Below are 16,134 nucleotides of genomic sequence, written 5' to 3'. Positions count from 1 at the left end.
CTGTGGCTAAAGCACTGGGCCATGCCCTCCACCCCTCAGGTAGTTTTCCTTCCCTTGGAACACTTCAGATGAGGTCATCCTGAAGGCTGTAACGGCACGCGCAGCCATGAAGCCTACAGGCCTAAACTGTTAGGCCAACATGCTCTTTGCTGCAGTGTGCATTGGCACACAGGGTGCCGTGGTCAGGGCTGCTCTGGTACCCTGCATGGCAAGTCCTTCTGCAGTTAGTGTTAGGGTACTCAGTGCTGTGCGTGCACACGTACACACACCCCAAGCAGCGTTTAAGCAGCTTAAACACGTGCTGCCACATCCAAACCTCGGGAGTACCCTGGCCAGGCCGAGGGTCTGTCCTGGCTCTACAGCCCATTGTCAGTGCGATCGCCCTCCCTCCAGCAGACTACGCACATCTGAGAGGTCCAGGAAGCGGTTCAGGAAGATGAATGCCATGTTCTCCCAGCTGGCTGCCTAGTACAGAGAGAAACCCCAAGTGAGCCAGGCAGGTTATCTTCACAGCAACAACTCTCCTGCCTCAGCGATGGCTAGAAAGGATGTGATTCAGGTTGTGCAACAACATTTTGCTTGCAGCACAGGTAATGGAGGAGGAGAGTGGACATCCCGACTCAGCACCCATGAAAACTGCTTCATAGGCAACCACTGGGACACCCAGCCCACTAGCCACAAGCTGTCCCACCAGATGGAGTCAGGTATTATTGCACAGCCAGCATCGGACAGTGAGAACACGCTGCTATGCTCGCCAGGTGCCATTGCATGCAGGCAGGCAAGGCCTGTAGTCTCAGGAGTAAGGTAACACTTAGGTGACCCAGAGCAAGGCAGAGCAGGGAATCGACACTAACAGAGCCATGCAACGTAAGGGGGCCTCCGGCCTACTCCCTGGGTCTGCAGCTCATGCGCCCTTGCTAACTCATGTCTGCCCTCAACTGCCTACTGCCAGTCCGTGACAAAATGCAGAGGCTGGCAAGGTGGCTGAGATATATCCAATGCCAGTGGCTGCCTACTGGTCCACCAGTGCAGCGAGGCGAATATAAAAGTTGAGACTCCCTGAGCCCAGGGTCCTTCTCCTCAGCTGCTCTGGTGGTAGATAGCTCTTACCTTGGCAGCTATCCCAGCTTCATAAAAAGCCTTGTCTGCAGGGAGGAGCTCAGTATGGCGCAGCAAGGAAATGGACAGCTTGGCAGCCACAGTGTCCTGCAGATGCAGGGGACAGTAAAGCCACAACGATCAGCACAGAAAAATCAGGGCAGAAGGGATCTCATGAGATCATCCCACCCCAGACTCAGGGCAGGGACTCTGCACCCACATGTTCCCAAGATGTTCGTCTAAGAAAGGTTTAAAAAAACCCACCACCCCTCAGTCCTGACCGTAAGTACCCTCACTACATGAACACACAGAAGGACTGTCACCTGGCGACGAAGTTCTGCTTTATAAACCTTGCTTTTTTTTACTAGAAGACACACCCAAAGTTCCACTGTTTGAGTCACAGCATTGTTGAGGTTGGAAGGGATCTCTAGAGATCACCTAATCCACCCCCCCCCCGCCCTGGTCAAAGCAGAGTCAGCTACAGCAGGCTGTTCAGGAACATGTCTGGTCAGGTTTTGAGTAGCTAGCTCAAGGGCTGGGGACACTCCAGCCTCCCCAAGAAACCTGTTCTCGTGCTCAGCCACAGTCACAGTAAGTTTTTTCTTGTATTCAATCACACAATTATTTTGGAGGGGGTAAGGAATTCAAAGGATATTTCACTTTTCTGCTTGCCAGATAGGGTCTTATCACCCCAGAACTGGGAAGGACACCCCTCCTTCACAGTCCCAAATAGAGTACCTAACGCCTCAACATTCCACAACTGTCTGGGTCTGTACAGGTTTGCAAGACATCAGGCTTGGCTCTTTCTGACTGTTTCTTTATGTGGAGACCAGTGATGAGCAGCATTCCTCAGGGGTTGGTTTTGGGACTGGTGCTGCTTTACATCTTTGTCAGTGACATGGACAGTGGGATTGAGTGCACCCTCAGCAAGTTTGCCAACAACACCAAGCTGTGTGGTGCGGTTGACATGCTGGAGGGAAGGAATGCCATCCAGAGGGACCGTGACAGGCTTGAGAGGCGGGCCCATGTGAACCTCATGAAGTTCAAGGCCAAGTGCAAGGTCCTGCACATGGGTCGGGACAGTCCCAACCACAAATACAGGCTGGGCAGAGAATGGATTGAGAGCAGCCCTGAGGAGAAGGACTTGGGGGTGATGGTTGATGAGAAGCTCAACATGATGTGGCAATGTGCGCTTGCAGCCCAGAAAGACAACTGTATCCTGGGATACATCAAAAGAAGCATAGCCAGCAGGTTGACGGAGGTGATTCTCCCCCTCTACTCTGGTCTTGCAAGATCCCACCTGGAGTATTGCATTCAGCTCTGGGGCCCCAACATAAGAAGGACATGGCCCTGTTGGAAGCAAGTCCAGAGGAGGGCCATGAAGATTATCAGAAGGCTGGAGCACCTCTCCTATGAAGACAGGCTGAGAGAGTTGGGGTTGTTCAGCCTGGAGAAGGGAGGGCTCCGGGGAGACCCTAGAGCAGCCTTCCAGTACCTGAAGAGGCCTATGAGAAAGCAGGAGAAGGACTTTTTACAAGGGCATGTAGTGACAGGACAAGGGTTAATGGCGTTAAACTGAAAGAGGGTAAATTTAGATTGGCTGTAAGGAAGAAATTCTTCACTATGAGGGCGGTGAGGCGCTGGCACAGGTTGCCCAGAGAAGCTGTGGATGCCCCATCCCTGGAAGTGGTTAGGGCCAGGATGGATGAAGCTTTGACCAACCCAGTCTGGTGGAAGGTGTCCCTGACCATGGCAGGGGGTGTTGGAACTAGATGATCTTTAAGGTCCCTTCCAACCCAATCTGTTCTATGATTCTGATTCCATGTCTCTGGACTCCCAACATCTACACGGGCAGCCATGGGGAGGCCACAGTCTCCCTTATGACTTTTACTGGCGTCCTAGCTGTGGCAACCTTTCTTTTTCACAGCCTGCTGTATCACAGCGCCAGTCCCACACTCATACAGAGCTCTGTCACAATTCCACAGTCCCATATGGATCAAGACTTCACCAGGAACTCTGCTATATATTGTGGCCCAGAACAGATCCCAGTGTACATAAGACCCAAAAATACTCGCAGTGCCTTGTGAGGCTCAGTCCCCAGGCCCATAAGCTCCCAGATTCCCACAGAAGGCCCAGCATACAGGCCCAGTATCTGCCAAAGCCCTGTGTGGTGCCAAGTACCTAGGCTCACAAGCTTCCAAAGCCCCCGAGAGGTCTGGCACACAGCCCCATGAGCTCCCAAAGCCTTGCGCAAAGCCAATCTGCTCTCAAGACCATGTGTGAAGCCCAGCAGCTCTCATGGCCCAGGGCAGTTGAGGAGGAAGCAACGCCTCTCCTGGGAAGACCACATTTTTGTGTGATCCCTAAATTCCTAATGGTGCCTCTGCTCTCACAAGTCATGCTGAGCATATGGATCAGCCTCCCACTGGTTTACATCTCAGCCTTGGTGGCTGGGGCAGGTCTCACTGTAAGAAGTCAGAGAAGACTATCTCCAGTTCTACCCGCTAGTGCCGGGCTCCCAGATCACTATAGTCCCATTCTCACGCATCCATGATGTGTAAGTGATCCATGAAGTGCAATAGTGAACTATGGATAGCCCTGAGCCTGCACGTCCCCACAGGGTTCTGCACTCAGGGTGGTGACCTGGCAAAGGAACTTCAAAAACCTTACCAGTTGCTTCACACCCTGAGCAGCGGAGCGGGTGGCATAGTAATGAGAGATCAGCAGCATTGTTTCAAACTCTTCATGTGCTGGAGTGTTTGCTTCACTTGACTTCACTAAGTTTTCACACTGAAGAAGAGACAAGGAGAGTAATTCAGAATATGAGAGCACAAGGGTACTCTTCATCCATTTGAGTCCAGGGAAAAGTTGGGAGAGAGAAGGATCTGAAATATCCAGGTACTTCTGGGGACTGCGAAAGGGCTGGGCCTTGGGTGCCCTGGGTCCTACAGAGTGCTGACTGGAGGAGGCTGTGTGAGAAGGGGAGAGCCATCCTGCAACAACAGGCAGCATTGGAAGCAGGGGTGAGTTTGGATGGACAAAGGGGTATTTGTGGATCTTGTTTGTGCTAGAGGTGGCTATTTGTGGGACAGAAACAGAGAAGAGGCAATCATGGGCTCTGGCTGAGGTATCTGGGACAGGGAAGAAGGAGCAGAAGGCTCTAAGCATCTCTGGGGAGGTGGACAGGACTCTTACTTTCCAGGTGCAGCAGTTCTGTGCTTTCCCTAGGTCCTTGCCTGACCCAGGCTGCTGAATATGAGCGTAAGATGAAAAGTGGGCATGTTGTGACAGGATCCCATGTAGCAGTGACACAGCAAGCTCTGCAAGTGCTGATTTCCAGACCCACTTCTAGGCTTTGGCCTTGAGTGCAGGGTCATCTTCTTCCCTGACTTCTTTTGCCCAGCTATGTCTGCTTTACAGGATCCTGTTGTTCTGCTGTCCCCATTGTGGACATTTCCCCATTTTCCCTTGGCCTGTGTTCTACAAATACTGCCCATGTCACCTGGCTAGAGACTGGTTCTTCTTTCTCCCCTGCTAGGAGCCACCAGGGTGTTGGAGTTCAACAGGCAGCGGTAGACACAGCCCACACTCACCAGATGGAAGAGAACATCACGCAGATCAGCCCAGCTGGAGTAGGCCTCGGCACAATTCATGCCAGATGCATTCACCATCTCCACAAAGAGACGCTTGTAGATGTTGAAATTCTGCAACAAAACAGAGAGAAATCTCTGTCTGCCACAAAACAGAGGGACGGCAGCTCTGCACACAGGCTCCTGGAGCACACTGCTGCAGATTGCTGGTTGCAGGAGGTGCTACAGGACAGACAGGGAAATGGGGAAGAATGCTTCCTTCAGCCGGTGCTCTCTGAGAGGCAAACATGGTTAATTTTATTCTGGACTTGGTGGTTAAGGTGTTACAAACAAATACAAATACTCAACTTCCCCCTTCTCCTTCCCTGGAGAATATGCCAGGAGATTGCCTTTAGTCGTCTAGCTGAGGAGCCTCTGGAATAATCCACAGCACAGTTGAAGTGGCTTTGACATGCTGAACACCTGGCAATCCCAGTTCTGGACTGGAAGCCTGACTCGTATAGCAAATCATAGCACACTCTGGCAACTCACACTGGGATGATTCTGCCTTCATTACCTGTGGGTTGGCAGGTGCTCCATGGTGGACATACAGGCCCAGGGCTTTGTCCCAGCTGCCATCCCGGATGAGGTGGGTTGCATACAGAGCTACGTACTTGTGCAAGACTTTATAGTTCTGGAGAAGGCACACAGAAAGCAGTAGCATGAGATTCATGAACCAACCACTTGTCTCTTGATAGAGACAGTTTCATATCCGTGGACACACACCCATATGCCTGAGCCCCAAAAGGCGAGACTAGCTAATCAGAGACAGCCTGCATGCAGCAGACCTGGCACACAGGCAGGGTTTTTGATTTGGGCTCCACTTGACACCTCTAATCCTGACTAGCTGATGCTGTGCTGATCCTTCCACACATAGAAATAAAACTGTTTTTCAGCTGTTCACCACTTGCCAAAGGAATACTGCCAAATACCTACAGGATGCAGTAGCTCCACAATGTGGCACCACGGGTACCAACTGTAAACCAGTCCTTAGTCTAATGAAAGAATGAACCAAACACTTTGTGGACTGAAGATGTTCATAATTTGCAAGGCTGCTCTAGTCCATTATTCAAATGCTGTCAGATCTCTGGGACCGGAGGCCTCCTTGGAGTGCTGCTCATACATGTGCTGATCACATAAACACTTTGCTGAGGACTGACTGTGGTTGGCCTTACAGAAATTCAACTGAGGAAAGACCTCAGCCTGTTTCACAGAGACTTAAATAGGGTAATGAGATGAAGAAGATGGCATAAAATGTGCAATCCTTTAAAAAAATGAGCAAGTGAAACAAGTTTGTTAAGCACAAGAGAGACCAGTGCCCCAGTGATATGACTAGAACTTGAACACCCAGATGCTGGTGAAACACTAGGTACAGGATAGTTTGGGATAAAGATTAAGTCTGGTATGTGACCTGTTTTGATAAATATAACTTTTTTCTGGTATAATCACTGGAGAACAGCTAAGTCAAAAGTCATGAAATTGTGCACTGGTCATGAAGCAAGGCTGTGCTGATGCTCTCTTAGAGGTATAAACAGACTAACATCTTCTTGGACTAAATGTGGTAGTGTTGTGTCCGGCTGACAATAAAAACTGATTAAGCCTTTACCATTCAATTGAGAGTGAAGTTATTCTTTATGGAAGAAGATCAACACTGGTATCTCCAGATAATTAGAACATCAGCACAGAAGTCTCCAAGATAACAGTTACTACAACAAAGACCACTCATATCACCAGAGAAGCCTGAGTCAAAAAGAAATCGTTTACTGTAGTAGAGCCCAAACTCAGATTACTGGGTTACTGCATTAGAAACAAAATTATAAAAACAGAGTACAAGTCATCACCAGTACTTGTCCAAGTTATCAGTGTTTGCCTGGCTGGTTAGCTGTGATGTCTCCACTAACTGCAGACTCCATTGCCAGGGGCTGCCCTGTTGCTCGATGTGAGGCAATACCTCACTTTGAAGAATCCACACCTGCCTCTAGTTTGGCTTCTTTATCAATAACCATTGAATCAATAACCAATCAATAACCACCGAATAAAAACAAACCCTCAAAGTAGATCCTGGTAATCTAATCTAGAGCTTTCTCCTCCTGTTACTGCACTGGAATCGCACTGTAAAAGAGTTTCATTTTGCTTTTCTCCGTTTTTATTACTCTGCTGAGGTAATTTGCTAGTTTTAGGTCAGGAAAATGATAAAAAAAGTCAAATTTGCTTTCACAACAAGGATGTCTCATTTGTACTGACACCAGGCCTCTAAAGAATATGTAGAAAGGATTTCTTCTACAAGTCTCTTTGTTTCCACGGTACCAATTACTTCCAGCCCAAACAACTCATTTAGCTTTTTCTAATGCTCCATTAATCGCGAAATTTAAGCCAATATGCTTCTGGGTTCTAACATTTCCTTTCTAGGCCTGATTGGCCAAGATGGGTACAGCGGAGAGGTGTTTTCTGAGCTGCTGCAGTGTCCCCCCATGCTCCCCACAGAAATGACTGCTTTTCCCTGCCCACTCATTCCTGCAGCCCCTGCTTCAGAGAGCCAGGACCCCACGTGTGCCTCCTGAGGGCTCATACAGGCACTCACCTGCTTAGCTGCAACCTCCAGGCACTTCTCCCATTGCTCTCGCTCTGCATACATATCCAAAGCAGCCATGACATCTATTCCTACCAGCTGGGGATGGAAATAACCATAAATTCACTGTGTGGGCAAGGTTTCCTACCAGCATCAAGGCAGGCAACATCCCACCCAGGTCTCTTCTTTGCATACACACAGTCCCTCCCGTCCTATGGGATGGAAGCACAGATCCAGTGTAACCCATCCGGTATGCAGAAACCATAACTCACAGGCACATACAGACTCCTCACCTGTGGGCACATTGAGGCTAAAGCCCCATGAGAAAGGCCCTAAGGATCTGTGCAGGTCCTGACATTACTCCGAGCCTGTGATACATCCCAAATACGTACCGAATCTACCTTTCCTTGGTTCTTTAAATACTCCTTGTAACGCTGGTCCACATACTCCTCTGACCTACTGGGTAGAAAGAATCTCAATAGGCAGCAAGGCTAATAGTGTCTTGCGTCAGTGCAGAGGCCGGATTCAACTTTGTCTACTTTGGGAAAAAGAGGACTTACAGCTGTGCCGTGTCTTTCTGGCCTGCTGCTGGGAGTATAGGTAGAAAGGGAAAGAAGGGGTCTAGGCAGCTCTTTGCAATACGATGTGTGAGGAGAGAAAGGGATCACAGGACTTTCAGAAGGAAATGCATGCACAAGGTTGTGTGTATGGGAAGGGGAGATAGGGATGGGACAAAAGAGGTTAATGATTTCCATGGGATGTGTGGCAACAGAGAATTGTCCCAGGTTTCACAATAAATGTCACAATTGGTAAATGGCTTGGGAAGGGCAGCTATGGAGAATGCGCCCTTTCGAGCTTGGGAAGGCCACTGTGGGGAGAACCCAGGGAACTTCAGGTCAGCAGGATAGGACAGGACAAGGGATCATCTGCGGTGGGAGAGGGAGCAGGAAGAGTATAATTTCAGAAGTTCAGGGCTTACCTGGGGTCCAACTCCTTAGCAATGCGCTTGGCTTTGCTCCACTCCTCCCCTTCAATAAAGGCGTCAATAGCTTCTTGGATGAGGTCCAAGCTGAGGTAGAGTTCAGCTGCCTGCAGGGCCAGAGACAGTCCCATGGGAGATGAAACCCCAAGGGCACCCTGCAGCCCAGGCTGGAGCTGGTGCTGTTGGAGGTGACCAGCACACAGCAACAACAGAAAGCCTCCCCCCAAAAGACAACCCCCTTCTCTGCTTCCTGCCTCCTCCCGAGGCCTGCCTCTATTCCAGGACTTTATGCTTTCCCCTCCATCCTCCTCCTTGAGAACTCTGTGCTGCCTAACTCTGAAGAGGGCCATCCACCCGTTACCCCAGGATGTGACTTGGCCTCCTTCCCTTGGATAGAGCTCTCCCTTCCTACGTTACTGCTTCAGTAGTCTAGGGGCAGGAGCCAGCCCTCACCGCACTGTATTTCTTCATGGCCACCAGCTGAGGAGCCACAGTCCGTGTCACCTCCATGCTCTGTGACTGACCCAAGAATTTAATGGCCAACTCAGCAGCCTGTGAAGAGAAACTGTCATCAGCACAAGTGATAAGAGCTGTCTGAGAGAGGGATGAAGCTGGGAAGAGCTCAGTCCTAGCTAAAAGACTGAGAGTCAGGAGCACTTGAACTCTGGGGGAAGGGGAGAAGAAATGACAGCCCACTTCAGCAATTCAGAGAAGCAAAGCCCAGCTACTTTCACACATGGGAGAAGATCAGACAAGGACATAATTGTTGCTGAAGCTGGTACAAGGGCACAGGTAAGAGTGAAAAGAACACAACCCAAAGGCTGGTGGACATGGACCATGAGAAGAAGAAAGGACGCTCATCTAGCCAAGGTCTATGTCGTAAAGTCCGGCCCTTCAGTGCATGGAGATACAGGCACAAAGACACCACCATGCTGCTGGAAGTGGTGCCAGAGCAAGGATGTCAGCGCAGTGCAGGATAAGCACACAGCCCATCACAGCTCAAGAGAATGGCCACGAAGGCTTTCAGACCCTGCGGTCACTGGAGCCTGCAGATCCTCTCTTGTGCCCTGCAGTGATTGAGTTATTTCTGGGATGCACTGCAGGTTGTGGGAGACCTCCTAGACAGCAGAGTAGATGAAGGGAATCATAGCTCCTGACTGTACCTTCAGCAAGCACTTCTCCATCAGGCCACTGTTGCTGGGGTCCCGCACCTTCAGATAGCAGTCCACTGCCCTGGCATATTCCCCAGCCTGCTCCCACTCCCGTGCCTGCTCCAGCAGCCCTTCTGTTCCTCTGCAGGGAGGAATGCAGGCTGTGAGCATGACTGGGATGCTACCACAGAGATCCTGTAGACAGTGAGTAGGGCATGAGCAGGGAGGTGCACAGCAGAGGTAAGTCAGGGACCTCAGAGAGGGCTGAGCATGTGACAAGGAATGCACACAGCCAGTGCCAAGGAGATAATTGATTAAGGACCATGGGGAGATGCACTGGTGGTACAGGAGACCTGGAAGATCTATAAGCGCCAAGACGACATCTGGGAGACCTTGGATGAGAAGAACAAGCCTGAAGTCTCCCAGAGAAGGGAGGCAAGATGTTAGGAAACATATGCAGGAAGAAGTCCAGAGTCCTCAAGAAGGAAACAACTGGATTTCAGGGATCTGGTCAGGCTATATCTGTAAGGCCTAGAGGAAGAGCTACCTGCCTGTTCCCTGCAGCCTGACCACAGCATTCCTCACCTGGAGCCCTTCTTGGCAGCCTCCCTGCCGCACTCCTCCTGTAACTCTTCTAGCCGACTAGGCACGTATTCCTTGCAGATCCGCAGGGCCTCGCTCCACATGCCAGCCTCCTGCATAAGCACAATGGGGAGGAGAGATTTTCACCAGTTCACCAGGATCCCCCACAGTACGGGCATCACATAACACATCTAGCCTCTTGTGTCATCTTGCCAGAGGACCCACTGGAAGAAACAACTACAGCAGCACCACCCACTTCTTTCCTCCCCCAAAAAGGCACCTATGTCTATCCACTCACCCAGGCTACCTCAGGGGAAAGTGCTCATCCATCCTAGCCACCTCTGTGGAATGGGCACTTGCAGTCTCTAAAACCACCCACTCATGCTACCCCCAAGGACACCCACAGCCTTCTGGCAGGATACCTCCTCCCAGAGCTGAGAGAGCGCTAAGCTATGCTGTGAAATCTCTACCAGTTCAGCCTTCTAAGAGCAGGCCAGAATTAAGTTCTACTAGGAACCACTGAGTAAATGGTTTCTCTTTGGCTACTAACCGGAGAGGGAGAGCTGGGAGATGGATTTCACTCCTCCTCCGTCTAGACTGGGTTCTTGACCAGTGAGGAAGGCAATGATGTTGCTACAGACTATGTTTACCTTATAGTACTTTATTGCCAGCTCAGGTCTCTGTGCTCGCAGGAGGAAGGCCTCTGCTTTCTGGAACTCTCTCTGCTCAAAGGCAAAACGTGCCTGTCCCACAAGCACATCAGCCACGCTCTCTGGGTCATGAGCCTCAGCCACACGCTGTGCAGCGTCCCAGTTCTGGTTATGCACAAACCTGGGGGAATCAACACGAGGTGTAACAAGAAGGATGGCAAGGAGCAGACTGATGCTGGAGAAGCAACCAGGCTGGCATCATATGGGGAGAGGAGATGGCAGCAGGCCAGGATGGGGAAGGATACATACATCAGCACTGCCTCCTTGGGTTTCCCAGCTTTAATAAATTCTGCTTCAGCCTCTTCAAATTTGCCCTAGGAGAGTGGAAAGCATTTGCTTGCTTGCCTTCCTGCCCTGATACCATCACATGACCTCCTCTACTAAGGCAGAGTGGATTTATGAAACGAAGATGTATGTGGAAGCCTGGGGCTGTAATCATGGAGCCTTTTGGGTGAGCAGTGACTGCAGCCATAAAACACCCTGCTGCAGCAATCCTTAAGGAGAACTGTTCAATTACTTGAGGGACCAGGGAACTCCCACCTATTCCAGGGGGTAAAATTACCTCATCTTCTAGGAACATGGCATACTTTAAGTGGATCTCTGGCATCTTCTGCTTCATGGAGAGGCGGGCCAGTTCAAAAGCAAATTCAAAGACCCTGCATCAAAGAGAAAATGGGGTGAGAGCAGGACTATGTGCTACGAGGGCATGCCTTCATCAAGAGCAAGATATGAAGTAGAGCACAAGCCACGGAGAGGAGAAAGCGGAATACAGACTGTCCCAAGTGAATGGGCGCTGACCATTCCTCCTGTTACTGACCAGAGAACAGGAGCTTTTAGAGTCCCCACTAACAAAATTCAGCTCCTTCACATTAGCTGTTAGTGCCAGAGGCCCTTGGTTCAACCCTAAGGGGAGATCACAAGGCTCCCAGGAGCCTAGTGATGTGAGATTGCTGCAGTGAATGGCAGTGCAGTCGGACGGCTGGTCAGGTGCAGAGTGGCGCCAAAACTCTTCCGGCAAGCAGTTACTTATGGTGACATGAGGAATACCTCTTCCCATGTTCACAGGCTCTTATAAGGCTCCTGGCTGAGGCTAAAGGACAAACTGCTTTTGCCTGCCCAGCTCTGACTTGATATTTGAGAGACTAACAGGTGGTCAGGAAGTGGGATGTGTCAAGGAAGCGGAACGCCCGTCTGAAGAAGTACAGGTGTGGGGGAGAAGACATGCTGTGTCCCGGACCTGCAGCTATCATGTGCATACAGTTATCTTGGGCCGCCCCTTTTTTCTCAGGTGAGGCAGATGGCAGAGAAGTGCTGGGCTGATGGACCTGCTTACCCGCTGTCTGCCGCATGGTCAATGGCCATCTCCAGAAGTCCGAATTTACTGAGGAGTTTCACAGCTGCCTCTCCACCCAGGCTCTTTGCCCACATATAGGCCACGTGCTTATAGGAGTTTGCTCCCCCATGTGCCTTGGCCACCTATCCAAAGCAAAAAAAACAGAAGATCCCAATGCATCCATTTCATCTTCAGCAGGCTAGGCCAGGACTCCCCTCTCACATAATGCCTGTTGTCATAAGGGAGCACCAAAAATATCTGTTCTCTCCTCAGAAACCCTTCTGTAGCCACCACTGGACTGGGGAGAGTGAGACAAAAGCTTAAATGGCAGAGAGCAGAGAAGAGGCTGCTGCCTCCTCTGCACGGCCCATACTGTTGTTAGGTCAGCAGAAGTGACCCCTGGCAATCTGTGCCCACCCTGGAGGGGAGCAGTGTTCGGGGGGGCTGCTACAGAGTGGCTATGGGCAGACCAAACCTACAGTTTGGTAGGTAGACCAAACCTGCAGTGGTTAGGAGCAGAGCAGTGCCTGGAGGAAGGCAGCGCTGCAAAGCGACTAGGGGTAAAGCCCGGCTTTTTGGGCGCAGCGCTGCAGAGCAGCAGGCACAAGGGCCTCCAGTGCTGTGCCACATGCTGAAGCTAGGTAAGGTATGCCAAGTCTTCAAATTTTGCGGTGAATAGAGACAGAGCAGTTCTTGCCAGGATCTTGCAGTGAAAGCCTGATCCCTGCACAGCGGGATAGCTGTGAAGTGATTATTACCCTGTAAGCTTCCTCCCACATGTCATTCACTCTGTACATGTTTACTGTGGCCTTCCAGTCCTTAGCTTCTAGGTAGTGGTACTCTGCCTCCTGTAAGCGTCCCTCTGCCTCCAGCTCCTGCAGTCAGAGGCAATGAGTTAGAGACAGTCTTGTCCCTGCTTGGCCTAGTTGGTCCCCTGCCATGAGATGTACTCACCTTGCCCAGGTGCAGGTGAGTATCGCTGAGTAAGTCCTTGTGGTACTTGGCCACTAGGCAAACCATCTCATCATACATCTTACACTTCTTGTACATGGTGATGGCCAAATCAGGTTCATTCACAGTGATATACAGCCTGAGAACACAAGCACATTCAAATGGCTCAGCCGAGGACATGACCAGTCCCTGCAGTCTCTCTGCAGCCTGCCCAGCTGCAGCCAGGTCCTGGGCACGCTGCCAAAAGGCATGACCAGTGTGCAGCATGACTGCTGTGGGCTGCAAGGCTGAACACTGCTTATATGGAGCTCTTCTGTTATGCCACCATCAGCTGCAGTAGAGCAAAGCTATTCCCTCCATCCTCACTTGTCAACCAGAGTTCTGACTTGGAGGGAAACTCTGAGCTTCTGTGACCTGTTCTCATATTGGCCTCCGACCTGAGGCTGTTAGTCCTGTTGGGATGGTAACATGACATCAGCTCAACTTACTCATATAGGCCAGCAAAAAGATTAATCCTAATGTGACCTCACCAGCTGTAATGCCCCCTGTTCATGCACAGGGCATCCTTGAGATCCGGTACCATGTCATCAGATACACAGCTGTGTTTGTCCCTACACCTACTAACCTTATTGTGTTGTTATTAATCTAGAACTGACAACATTAGTAACCTGGATATGAAATACTCCACTTCTCAGCTCTTATCCTCAGCTGACCATGACAGACCAGATGTAGCACTCTGCAGTAGGGAAAAGCCTTGCTATGTTTCCTCTGCTACAGGAGACAGCTGCACCCCACCTGGACCTCCTTTCTGTCCTGGTGGACAGATACATTAACAGTTAGTGACTTCTCTTCCTGTGAACTCTGAAATACCAGCTATAGGTCTCCATGTGTGGAGAGAGTACCTCTGACCTTTTCAAACCATAGTCCCAAACTCTGCTCCACCCCAGGAAAGGGCTCTTCCTCACTACAGCCGTTTTTTCAGGGCTCAGTCTTGCACCAGTACCAAGGAAGATGCTCACCTCTCTGCTTCTTTGTACTTGCCCTGCTTCTCCATCTCTTGGGCCTGGGTTATATAGAGCACAGACACATCTTCCTGACTCATACACTTGATTGCCAGCTGCCAAAAGAAACACACGTGTGAGAAACTACAGCGCACCGCAGAGCAATTTCTTGATACGTAGTAGTGAAGAAGGGGAAAACCAATTTCCTTCCCATTACAAGCAGGTATACATGCTATATGCTCTGCAGAGAATGGGTAGTCATTTGTCACTGTGATCAAAGCCCGCAGGACCAACCCCCTTGGAGAGTGCTATCTGAGTCACGGGGCACCCCCACGAGGCTGCTGAAGCAGAGACAGGCACAGGCAGGATGTGAATACCGGGGACTGCCTTCTTGCTGGCTACTGGATGGCCCTGCGTGCGTCCCTTAGGAAGAATGCATGTTGATCGGGTACTGGTGCACAAGGCACCACCACCTCCTGATGACAGACATTTCACCAAGCGGGGTGAGGTCCCCAGAAGCTTTGGCTTCTGACTCTACCTTGTGAGCCTGTTCCCAGAGCCCAGCCTGTGTGTACATGTCAATGGCATCCTTGGTCTGGTCTCCTTTGATGTACAGCTCCTCTGCAACCTGTAAGGAAAAATGACCATACTCAGCAGTCCCAAGGGTCAGACAGAACAGCAACGACTGTGGTCTGTGGCCTCACCTGATACTCCTGCAAAGCTGCATAGTGCTGGGCAATCTTGAGGTAGTATTTGGCTGCTGTCTGTTTGTCCTGCAAGTCCAAAATGTAGATGGCCTTCTTCCACTGCCGGGCTCCCAAGGCTGCCTCAATGGCCTTAATCGAGCACCTACCATCAAAACCACAGCTCTTTACAGTCAGCCAGCAGTTGTCTGTCTCCTCCAGCTGAGTTACGCCAGGGAGACCAAAGTGGTCTGCTGCGTGATTATTCTTCTCTGGGTTAGAGCAGCAAACAAGATCTGAATCACTGGCAAAGCTAAGGGGAAAGAACGAAGAACTAGGAAGCAGGGAAGAGGAACCAGGGCTGAAAGACCCTGGGAGAGATGTGGGGAGGCATCCATGGTCAGGGTGAGCAGAGACTGCACATAAGCACCAGGGGCACTGGCTAAGTGGGGTTGAGGGTACCTACTCAGGCAAAACCCCCTGCTGATTTAAGCAAACCATATGAACTTCATAGCTTGCCAGGTTACACTGCTGCTGGTTATACAGCCATCACCTGCCCCCACCTGGCTTCAATATAATGGTTAATAGCAGCATCCAGCTGTTTCTGCTGCACCAGATGGTCTCCCCAGGCCTCCTCCAGCTTCACAACTTCTGCGGGAAACGCCAGGCGAGCCAGCTCCACTGCTGTAAGGGGACATGATAGCTGTTATGCTGAATCCAGCAAGGAAGCAGAGCCGTGAGGCGAACATGGGCCTTGGATGGGGGGCAAAGGGAGGGCAATGGTGTCTCTCTAATCCACTCCAGCTCCAACGGGCTACCCAGCAATCTGTACCCTGTGGAGAGCTGGACCAAATCCATGCTGGTGCAACCAGCATGATCAAGGCCTCGGGAAGAGGATCCTGTTCTGGGACTGTGTGTGCAGGTACAACTGTGTGAAAATACATACATTGAATGAGATGACACATGGAAGCTTCAGAGCATCTAGGCATCTCTGGGCTCATTTTGCCACCAGGCCAGAGTACCCAGGCTCCTGCTGGGGATGGGTGGGGAAGGAACATATTTAGCACAGTACCTTTCATGAAGGCACTGCCCTTGCAATAGCACTCCAGAGCCTTCCGTGGGTTCCCAACCTTCTCAAACAGGTCTCCAGCCTAATGACAAATACAAACTGCCAGTTTCCAGAGCCGCTATTTCCCCACACCATCACGTACCCTACCAGCCCCATGTACAGAGCTTGACAGTCCTGCTGCACAGACTTCTCCATCAGCTATGCCTTCTCCACTAACCAAGAGCATGATGATGAAAGGAACTTCTAGGAAAGACTGCATGTGCTGAGACCATTGCCCTCTCTGCTGATTGACACACCTCAAGTGTTTTTCTGGGGTACCATCTTCTAACAAGATGAGAGTTTTTGAGACAATGTTCCTTCTCTGCACAGTGGCTGG

The 16,134-nt window shown here is 50.7% G+C and overlaps 1 protein-coding gene across 7 annotated transcripts in view; it reads right to left on the bottom strand.

The window, feature by feature from the left end:
* The window catches only part of IFT172 (intraflagellar transport 172), a 44,922-nt gene that overhangs the window by 2,440 nt on the left and 26,348 nt on the right, over window positions 1–16,134 (bottom strand). Inside the window, exons 23-44 of one of the 7 annotated variants that reach the window (XR_012659442.1) lie at window positions 15,762–15,840; window positions 15,253–15,373; window positions 14,711–14,855; window positions 14,545–14,634; window positions 14,025–14,122; window positions 13,009–13,144; window positions 12,813–12,929; window positions 12,055–12,197; window positions 11,284–11,377; window positions 10,971–11,035; window positions 10,662–10,842; window positions 10,015–10,124; window positions 9,442–9,571; window positions 8,732–8,830; window positions 8,276–8,385; window positions 7,689–7,755; window positions 7,309–7,395; window positions 5,245–5,361; window positions 4,692–5,102; window positions 3,769–3,888; window positions 1,111–1,206; window positions 328–465 (exon numbers count right to left, since the gene is read on the bottom strand). Coding sequence is in view for 2 of the 7 variants with exons in the window: in XM_075086280.1 (XP_074942381.1) it covers window positions 406–465; window positions 1,111–1,206; window positions 3,769–3,888; window positions 4,692–4,802; window positions 5,245–5,361; window positions 7,309–7,395; window positions 7,689–7,755; window positions 8,276–8,385; window positions 8,732–8,830; window positions 9,442–9,571; window positions 10,015–10,124; window positions 10,662–10,842; window positions 10,971–11,035; window positions 11,284–11,377; window positions 12,055–12,197; window positions 12,813–12,929; window positions 13,009–13,144; window positions 14,025–14,122; window positions 14,545–14,634; window positions 14,711–14,855; window positions 15,253–15,373; window positions 15,762–15,840 (2,376 nt within the window). In the remaining 5 variants the exon portion in view is untranslated. The remainder of the gene's footprint in view (window positions 1–327; window positions 466–1,110; window positions 1,207–3,768; window positions 3,889–4,691; window positions 5,103–5,244; window positions 5,362–7,308; window positions 7,396–7,688; window positions 7,756–8,275; window positions 8,386–8,731; window positions 8,831–9,441; window positions 9,572–10,014; window positions 10,125–10,661; window positions 10,843–10,970; window positions 11,036–11,283; window positions 11,378–12,054; window positions 12,198–12,812; window positions 12,930–13,008; window positions 13,145–14,024; window positions 14,123–14,544; window positions 14,635–14,710; window positions 14,856–15,252; window positions 15,374–15,761; window positions 15,841–16,134) is intronic. The other 6 variants (XR_012659441.1, XR_012659443.1, XR_012659439.1 and 3 more) reach the window with 6 other exon arrangements.

Source organism: Phalacrocorax aristotelis, chromosome 3 (assembly GCF_949628215.1).
Source record: "Phalacrocorax aristotelis chromosome 3, bGulAri2.1, whole genome shotgun sequence".
NCBI lineage: Eukaryota > Metazoa > Chordata > Aves > Suliformes > Phalacrocoracidae > Phalacrocorax > Phalacrocorax aristotelis.
The sequence above is the reverse complement of the archived record's forward strand: the minus strand, read 5'-3'. Positions and strand labels throughout refer to the sequence as shown.